At 38.8% G+C, this 10,000-nt stretch overlaps 1 protein-coding gene across 1 annotated transcript in view; it reads right to left on the reverse strand.

Annotated features, from left to right (window-relative positions):
• Positions 1–10,000, reverse strand: part of LOC137997853 (sacsin-like) — a 47,022-nt gene that overhangs the window by 14,831 nt on the left and 22,191 nt on the right. Inside the window, exons 3-6 of the mRNA XM_068844147.1 lie at positions 9,425–9,531; positions 8,715–8,825; positions 7,658–7,805; positions 6,273–7,251 (exon numbers count right to left, since the gene is read on the reverse strand). Coding sequence (XP_068700248.1) covers positions 6,273–7,251; positions 7,658–7,805; positions 8,715–8,825; positions 9,425–9,531 — 1,345 coding nt within the window. The remainder of the gene's footprint in view (positions 1–6,272; positions 7,252–7,657; positions 7,806–8,714; positions 8,826–9,424; positions 9,532–10,000) is intronic.

Genomic DNA, 10,000 nt, shown 5'->3' on the forward strand with positions numbered 1-10,000 from the left:
ACAGTAATGATGTTGATAACAATAATCATGATAGCAATAACAGGGATTCCATAAAAGACAGTAGTTGGCAGATATCTTTTGATTTTTTTCCGTTAAATGGTCAATGTTTAAATTAAGGGCTACAAAAGGTTACAGATGATTTTAAAAAATTAATAACATAGACGGCAGAATTACTGAATGCTGATTTGTCAATGTAGAGGGCATTTTTTTCTTAATTTTGCTTGTGAAGAGCTCAAAATTGCTGTAATAAGACTAGTTCTCAGATTCAAGGAAAGGTTACGTTTATACAAACGTTGGCCGTGTAGCACTTACATTTTTAACAGAATTAACTGAAGAGAGTGTAGTGTAACGTGAAGTGCTAGATTTCTATCCCATATGAACCACGTGAGCGTTAACCCTACTGATGGAACTGGGCCCACACAAGGACAGAGAAAAACTCTGAGCAGGGTGGGAATTGAACCCACGACCTTCGGGTTAGATCTCCGCTGCTCTACCGACTGAGCTACAAGGTCCCGTCTGACCTAGCACTTCACGTTACACTACACTCTCTTCAGTTAATTATGTTTAAAATATAAGTGCTCCACGGCCAACGTTTGTATAAACGTAACCTTTCCTTGTACTTGTACATGTTAATTGCCGTGACTTTAACATCTTCAGTTCCCACGGCCTGCTTCCGTCCGACCTTGTAGCTCAGTCGGTAGATCTTACCCTAAGGTCGTGGGTTCAATTCCCACCCTGCTCAGAGTTTTTCTCTGTCCTTGTGTGGGCCCAGTTCCATCAGTAGGGTTAACGCTCACGTGGTTCATATGGGATAGAAATCTAGCACTTCACGTTACACTACACTCTCTTCAGTTAGTTCTCAGATTGCCTAGTAACAGCTTATGCTAACGAGAACTTGTTGCTGTCAACGAGTGTATCCCAAAGCGGGCAGCGAAGAGAATTTCAAATATACCATGGATAAGTAGGGACCTAATTACGTTGTGCAGAAGAAAGAAGGGGCTTTATAGAAGGGCAAAAGAAAAAAACCTGCGCTCTGTCCGACTGACAAACATTGTAAACTTAACGACTACGTGAAGAAGGAGTGCAACTCTGAGCGTAGGCAGTTTGTAAACAATCTCGCAGATGAACTAAAGACCGGTAACAGCTCAAAGCCTTTTTGGAACTTTGTCCAATCAAAGAGAAAGTTAAGTGTGACCTAATGTCCTTAAAAGTGAACGATTTGTATCTCAACGACGACCTGAGTATTGCCAACTGTATGAATTCTTATTTCTCATCGGTCTTTATTGTTGAGGATCACGAAAACTTTTCCAAGGACCGAGGGGTCACAATAAACTACGATCTATCTTGGGGTAAACACGTTTCCTACATAGTGAACAAGGCGAGCGAAGTGTTAGGTATAGTTAGGCGATCACTCGGAAACTATAATAGGTACGCGTTTTCTTGCCTCTTTAAGTCGTTAGTAGACCTATACTCGAATACGCTATGCCTGTGTGGAGCCCCTACCAAAAAACGGATATTGAATCCTTGGAAAAAGTCCAAAGAAGAGAATCATGATTAACGTTAAAGCAAAAGCGCGGAGAAATGAGCCACGAATACCGTTGCCGCTTACTGAATTCGCAAACTTTGGAGAAACTTGGAGAGTTCTTCAGTCCAGTGCTACAAGATAGTCTTGGGAATAGATAGCCTTCCTTTTTCGGACTTTTTTGAACTTACTAAATGTAATCGAAATAGAGCCAATCACGATTATAAGCTCTATGTAAAAGTTGTCATCCTAAATTGCTACAAATATTCTTTCTTTGTACGGATCGTTAATATGTGGAATAATTTGCCCAAAGATGTTGTACACGCAGGATCGCTGACTTTACTTCGCAACAGATTAAGGATTTACATAAATATTGATTAATACGATTGTAAACAGTTCTAATTATCTATATATGACGTTTTCGATTCTAGATTTTACCTTTTCATGTTTTATTTTGGGGAATCTTTTATATAGGGTTGACCTCTTGATATCCCCTTTCGAGAGATATTTTGTAACTTTAATTTTTATGTCTTGAATAAAGTATTGTATGTTGTCAAACATTTCAAAGCAGAAATTCAACTACGTATACTTCAATCGAGGAGCGGCGACAAGGCGGAGTGCGACCTAAACAGTTCTACGAGGCATTTTCTACGTCACAAGCGTCCCTCCGGGCAAAAATTCGTTCCCAGTCCACGAGACATAGATTTCTGAATTTTTAAGTTTTAAAAAGGGCAAAAAAAAAAAAAGCATTATTTAAAACAACTTAGTTGCAGACAAATAATGCTTTAAAATGGCTTAAAATAATTCATTCAATAAAGATAGCGTTAAAGACAGTTACGGAGTAGTGTTCGTGAATACCAGTGAAGAATACTATAGGATTATAGGCGCTATTTTGGGCTATCAAATGGGGCCTTGAGGAACACACGAAGGAACTATCGCTTAAAACCAGAACCAACTTCAAACTGATACTAATTTTATTACTCATTGATCATTGACCTAAATACAATTTTATCATTCACGTATAAACTCAGTAGGTTTTCAACTCAATCTAGAAAGAAAATTTAATAATTTACTCTAAACTTACGGTGATCTTTAAAAACACTTTATTAATATCCTTGTGTCATTTCCTTGCACTACGTTGGCTACATTGCTCTTTTGTCAAAAGCACAAGAACATTAGTAACCCAAGTTATGATAATCTAGTTTTTGATTTCACTAAATAGGAATAATACATAGGCGCGGCGAGATCTGGAATTTCTCTTTGAGTGTTCAACTCGATATCTTACGAGTGAGCGCAGCGAACCGAGTGAGATATTGAGTTGAACACGACATCCGTCCATTTGAAAAATCACACCACAAGTTATAAGCATTACTGCCGATTCCCTAGCGAATATACAGTGAGCTTTGAGCGATCGATATTTTGCCTTTAATTGTATTAACATTCAACAGAATAATGATAGTGTCTAAGTCTTCTTCTACCTCTTGGCAAGCCTCTAAACGTGTTTCAGGTAATTTCGATGAATTTAGGTTCGCGTTCACCCGCTATTCATAAGTAAAATTCACAAATCTTTTTCCGCAATGACGCATACACAACCAAACGATGGAAAACTGCTAAAATTACCTACACCTGGTTTTCTTCTCTGTAGTAAATTTTTATATGAATTTTGAGCAGAGTTTAAATGATAACTCTTTCAACGGACAAAACTATTAAGTCAACGACTTATAGTTTATTGCATTGTTCAAAAAGAAATTGTTTGCGAGCCTAACGTAATGTCACTGCGATGTCGTTAATAACTTCGCCAGTGGGCTGAATGAAACAGTGACAGGTAGGACAGTATTTATCGACCGCTCAATTTAAAATGTGTCATCTATTGTGCAGGAAAACAAAACAACGTTGCAGCACTAAAATTCCTTCTGGTTTGGTTCGTGACAAGAAATATTGTTGATTTAGAATTTGTCCACAAAAAAGAAAAAATTACAATTAGATTAATGTCCTACTTGTATCGAAACGCTAAATGAGGGAATTAATTTGCTTCTTTTTCACCGTCTTCTCTTTGCCCTAGATTTTTGTTTGGATTGGTTTAATTTTGTTTCTATTTACTTACCTTAGCTGTTCAATGTACGTCCTCAAGTTTTCTTTCTCGGTATGGTTGCTTATCACCATAAAGCTCATGTTTGGTTAAATCTTTTTTATCGACCTTTTTCCTATGCGGGATTTTGTTTCCTTGCTCTTTACCACTTCCTTATATGTTTGTATAGGTAATCGCATGGGGCCGAGTAGAATTAAGGATTAATATCACGCGTGTTTTCAGAAGTTGCTGAAATTGCCCTCGTCGCTGCGCGACTCGGGCAATTTCAGCAACTTCTGAAAACACAAGTGATATTAATCCTTAATTTTACGAGGACCCATTGCGATTACTTTTTAATAACAAAGAGGGCAAAATTTTCTTAACACTGTTGAGGCACCTCGAAAAACAGACAGGTAAGCGGAAACACTCGTTCGCTCGGAAGCAAAACAACTGACAAACAGACAAGCAAGTCAACTTGTTCTTTGCGTCCAAAACGAGTATAGATGATTGTTATTTACATCCACTCGAGAGGAAAATACGAGTTTCATTCGTGAACAACTGTAACAACGATTAAATCAAATGTTAAGCTTCAATTTATTTTATTCACCTGTGCTGTAGAGGTTTTTACCACTTGCAAATACGCATCCGTAAACATAGCAAACAGTTTGTCCAAAGAAATCCACCAAATTTGAGGTACTCGTTCCTCCTGTCAATGGCAAATTGTTCTGTGACCTTTTTTGTTGAGGTGCAAGATGTCGTGGTAAACTGAAAGCCCTTGACGAAAGGAATCATTTTGTTTTTCAACCACACAATCCCGCTACGCCGGGCGCCATGTAAGCCGATCCAAGTTTTAAGCTTTTTACGAAAAAAACCTTTTGCCCTTCTTCTTGCCACTCGAAAATTCAAATTTCAGATCATCTTTTAAAGCCAATTTTTAATCTTTATGCCTTTTCGGCGAATGCAGCGCGAATTAAAAGACAAACTTCGATGAAGACGAAGTTGTTTTGCTCAAACAGAAGAAACCAACTGAATGTGGAAGACGTACGTTCAGCCAATCAGGAGCGAGAATTTTTGGCGCTCGACCAATCGTGAGCGAGAGAAAAGAGAAAAAAAGAGAAAAAGAAGAAAAGACGAAAACAAGTTTTACCGAAAGAATCTGGTCTGCCCCTTCGGACGGTCGTACGCACGACGGACGAACGGACGAAAGCGGCGTCAGCACAATACCATTTTAATTCAATGCTATGGAGTTCGATTTTCGGCAGAAATTTTCCGCGGGTGGCGGGTGGCGGATGGCGGGTGACGGGTAACGGATGGTGGATGGCGGGTAGCGATTGACGGGTGGCGGATGACGGGTGAAATGAACTTTACATTGAAAATTCTCTCTTTCAAAAATAAAAATAATAATAAAAGTGGAAACCATTAAAAAGAAAGTCCAGAAAATAAAACAAAAAAGATAGACGTTACAAAAAGCAATATTTTAGCGATATTTATCGACTGAGGGCACACAACTCACGCAGCAATTCTTCATACCCAGACATCAGACAGACAACGTCAGCATTTCATTTCATACCAGACACCTTATCCCGTGTCAATTCACAAACAAAAATTATTTTAGTGTCAGGAACATTTTCTTGTTTTCTCGAAATAGACATTTTGTACATTTTAAACTAAAAGTCGGGAATTAATCGTGAACTAAATTGGCAAAGATTTATTCCACGGGTAAGCCAATGTTTATGCTAACTTATAACAAAAGAACAAACGCACTTGTCGAAAATTTGAAACACTGTTCGAACATGTCAAGAAGCAAATGCAATCTGAGTTGTTTGGTCTCAGCCGATAAATATCAGTAATTAATCTCGCTTTTTGCAATGTTTATCACTTTTTTTTCTTTCATTCTCTGAACTTTCTTTTCAATGGTTTCCACTTTTTATTATTTTTATTTTTGCAAGAGAGAATTTTCAATGTAAAGTCCATTTCACCCGCCACCCGCGGAAACGTCCTGCCGTTCTTTTTATGCTTATGGTGCTCCGCTATAACTTTAAAACTTTAAAGTAAGGATTGAAGTTCACGTGCGACTTCACAATCGGACCAGGTACAGCATAAATTCCTTTGCGACGTGTCATGATGAAAATTAACCTTGCAAAGTTTGTTACAACAGAGTTATGGCAAAAAATTGACCTTTCTTATTATATTTCACTTTAGGCTCAGCGTGTTGTATTCTTATCAACTCTACTGTTTTCCGAAGGTAGATCCTGGCGATCGTCTGCCTTAGATCCTCGCTTCCTGATAAATTTTCACATGCCCGCTACAATATTCAGTTTCAATATTATACCAATCTAATGGAATCTTTCAATTAATTGATCTCAAATTTGAACCGCTCGAGGCTTTCACCTTTGATCTGCCTCTTACTGAAGAACATTTTTCTCAGAGCCTGTAAACAAGTTCTAACGACCTTTAACAGACACAGTAGCGACGAAAGTGAGAAAAACGGACAAAATTGGCTCAATAGTCCACAGATAATAATATTTGAATAAAATAAAAACCAAGAGCCTTAAAAGTTGACACTGCAGAGAAATGGGTTCAGTGGTAGGGTAATCAATGAATTCTGCACATTTCATACAGAAAGTGTGAATATTAAAGGTTTTAATAGTTGCTCGTTACCTGCTACAGATATCAACTTACTTGTAAACTGCCTCTGGTGGTACTTCCTTACTAATAGCCTCTGATATCAAGGTGGCATAGGCGGCTGGTACAGCTTCTCGTAGGAGACAGCAGTTCCACAACAGTGACTTGTCAGTCAATTCCCTTCGTTCCTCCTGATCTGCATTTGGCAACTTGATGTGGCGTCTGTTTTGACTTAAGGCAAAGAATCCATTAACGTGCACTGGTAGACCAGTTATGCTTTTCGTTTGGATTGGCAAGGGAAGAGCGCAAAACACGTGACCTGAGATGTTGGGCGTCGTGCAGTTTACGTCATTTGGAATGGCCATGGCTACGCCAACGGATGGCAAGTAACTCAGCTCATCATCTATCAAAAGTTTCTCAAACTGCAATGAGACTGTGCCCCCACAGCAGTAATTTGTTACAAGATATCTTTCAGTCGAGTTTTCTGGAGTGCCGCTATACTTCTCTGTTTTAATTGTTAGTGGGTAAGTTGTCGTGACAGGTTCCGGCATAAGTTGGCCCGGCTTGATTTTGTCAAAAAAGTCTCCCCTCCTCTGTCGGGCCTCTTGAACGCTGTCATCGTTGATCTTCACCCGAAATATGCATCTTGGTTCCTCCTCCGACGTTTCGCGCACATAGAGCTCAATGGACTCGACATTTCGAAGAAACAGCAGAACTAGACGGGCGTCATCCATGAAACTCTTGAACAAATGTTCTACTTTTTCTTCAGAGTACAGTGTTTGTGAAAGTTCGGAAGCGGAAACACGCAAAGGAAAACGAAACATTGTCCCATTGTATTGGCCTCGAACGAAAGAGTCATTGTTGCAATCAAAAATCCCCATGTATGGCAAGAACTGATTTGGAATTTCTTTCATTATTTTAGGAACCTTGTTCAGTAACCAATCGTACCCTGTTTTCCGGTTTTGCCCGTCGCTGAAGTGCTCCTCGTGCGGGTCAATGAAACCTAATCGGTTATTACTAAGAATGCTGGGTAAATCTGCAAATGCACAAAGTTGAGATAAGCTGGTAAAGACAAAAGCAAAAAAATTGTGGTAATTATAGTACTAACTGATAAATCTCCCTTTGTATCCACGTAATTGTTTCGTCAGCAAAGGGGAAATACCTTCCATACAGACGGAATCGTTCCTTTTTTTTTTGGGAGAAAGAAAATTGATCTTGGTTTCCATATTCATTCACACGCCTCCCATCACCTTACCCCTTACTCCCGCCCTCACCCCATAAACCACAACTTGACTGAGCATGAAACCATGGGACAAGTTAAAACAGAAACAAAGAATTTTCCATTCATGAAACCACTACTGCTGTTCCCTGTCAGCTGGTTTGGATTTCCGTGGAGCTGATGGTTACATCTCACGAAAATAATTGCCGGGTAAATTCAATACCTGTCATGTGAAAGATGGACTTGAACCCCAGTCCAAATCGACCAACTTTCATTGGATCCTTCACTTTAATGCTGTCACAAATCATTCTAATGCCCTTCCAGTCATCTTTGGAAAACGTTGCGTCATTGTAGGCATAGAGAGCTGGACCCTGTTTTAGTGTATAAAAAGCAGTCCTCGCTTTATTGTCGTTGATGAAAGCGACGTTTTTCCTTACAAATATCTTCAGTAATGTCTACAATGAGATACGTCATAACTCTAAGTTCCTCCAACTTTTCATATCTGGCGGGCAAACATAATAGGCCATTTCCGAGTTCATGTCTGCCTCCTCTTCAAAGCGAGTCTAAGTGCAAAGTTCTTCTTATGAAAATTCATTCATATGTAAAGTAGAACTAATTACCATCACAAAAACTTTGCACTTAGACTCGCGTTGAAGAGGAGGCGCACATGAACTCCGAAATGGCCTATTACTTAATACCTAAAACTACCATACACGCAAACATTTTTCTTGTTTGTAGTTCTGGATTTTCTAGCTATATCTCGTCGCCGTTTAGACCTAATGGAACTCTTCATGACATTTAATTGAACGTGAATTCATTGTAATCATTTGTCTTTATTTATTTATGGGCATACGTGCTTGTTCAAAATTCCAATATAGCGTAAAATATAAAGATCCATAGCTTACAGAATGGCTCCCATAGTCTAATCTGAGACAAAAAAAATTCGATTTCACCAAACAAAAGAAAGGAGGTATTTTGAATTATCCACAGGACAGACACAAGAGTCGGACAGTGCAGAAAAAAAATTCTTAATTCAATTCAAGAGAGAGACTGTCTTACTGGAACATTAATATATGTTTGGGGTTACGAAAACTCAAAAGTTACGAATACAAAAGCCGTACTCTTTCAACTGAATAGTAAACGCATCAGCTACTGCTGATTGGTGATAGGAATTAGCTAGAATTTGAAGGTCCCAAGTCAATCTTGCCAAAACATAACTCAGACGAAACATGGTCTCGTGTGAATAATTAAAACGTCTTAATACAAACATCAACACACACCTGATATTGGGCAAGACCTTTGCTGAAGAGTTTGTCAGTTCCATAACTGTGCTTGTCGTAAAGGAACTTCACCGTTTTTGCCCCGGCATCTTCTGCATTCTGGATGAGTTCCTTTGACAGGGAGTACAATGGGGTAAGATATCAAAGATTTTAGCTTTGATGGTTAATCGATCCGCAATGAATTCCCAAAATAGGCAAGAAACAAAAGGATGGATTCCATTATCCGCAAATAAGCCGGGAATTTTAGCCTCGGATATTGTGTTTCTAGCCTTGATTAACCTAATGCTCGGTAAGTTCTCAGCTCATATACGTATCTAGGTTCTTTTTCCTTTTAAATTATACTTAGTATTGTTATTTTATTTTTTCAGTTGAAAAAGAATTCAGTAAAATTGAATTTCGTTTCCAAACATCCCCACTTCGTTGAGAACTTAATGAAATCCACTAAATCCAATTAGCACTTGATGGATATAATATTGGTTATAACCAGGTCGGTTGGCCATTTATTTCTTCGTTTCAAACAGACAGAGAAGCCAAACTCAAAGCATGCGCATCAATAACCTTCCCATTAAGAACCATTGTCGTCAGTAATCACCGACCCGATTGCTGGACGACGAATGAGGAATCTTGCATCTCTTCCCCAGCCAATCCCACCCCCGAGACAAAGCTGCTGTATCAACTTCATCACTGATTAAATACACTTGTTCGCCTACCTTGAGTATCTGTCCATCATCTGGGTATTCATCCAGAATTTTCCTTAACTGCTGAATGAGTGTTGGTTGAATCAAATCAAACCCTTCGTCGTCACCATCAACCTCCACTGTGGGTAAGTAAACAAAGGCAGTTCTTAGCCACATTCTCAATTACTATGAAATGACCATCCACTCACTTACAAGGTTCTATTGTCCAAATTTTACATAATCACCAGAGCAATTCTCGTAAGCTTGACTAGTAATAATTATTTTGTTGATTATAATTATGAAATTGGGTAACGAAGAGTTATGCGAGAAAAATATAATAAACTGCCTTGTCCGCTTTCAACACTCTTACTGAAATCTAGTCTATATGGAAGTTTCAAGAAAATCCACGGCTATAATCAAGCAATAATAAGCCAATCTATTCGACACTTTCTGAACCTGGGGAGATGGACGTTTCACTGCTGTCTAAGTTGGGTTAGCATTCGAACTGAAGTTGCCAGGTTTTTTTATCTCCCTGGTATGAGCCAAAAGTGTACCTTGCTCTTTAGGAACCATAAGCCTGAAATTTTGATGACTGAGACGATATTGATG

Source organism: Montipora foliosa, chromosome 3 (genome assembly GCF_036669935.1).
Source record: "Montipora foliosa isolate CH-2021 chromosome 3, ASM3666993v2, whole genome shotgun sequence".
Classification (NCBI taxonomy): Eukaryota; Metazoa; Cnidaria; class Anthozoa; order Scleractinia; family Acroporidae; genus Montipora; species Montipora foliosa.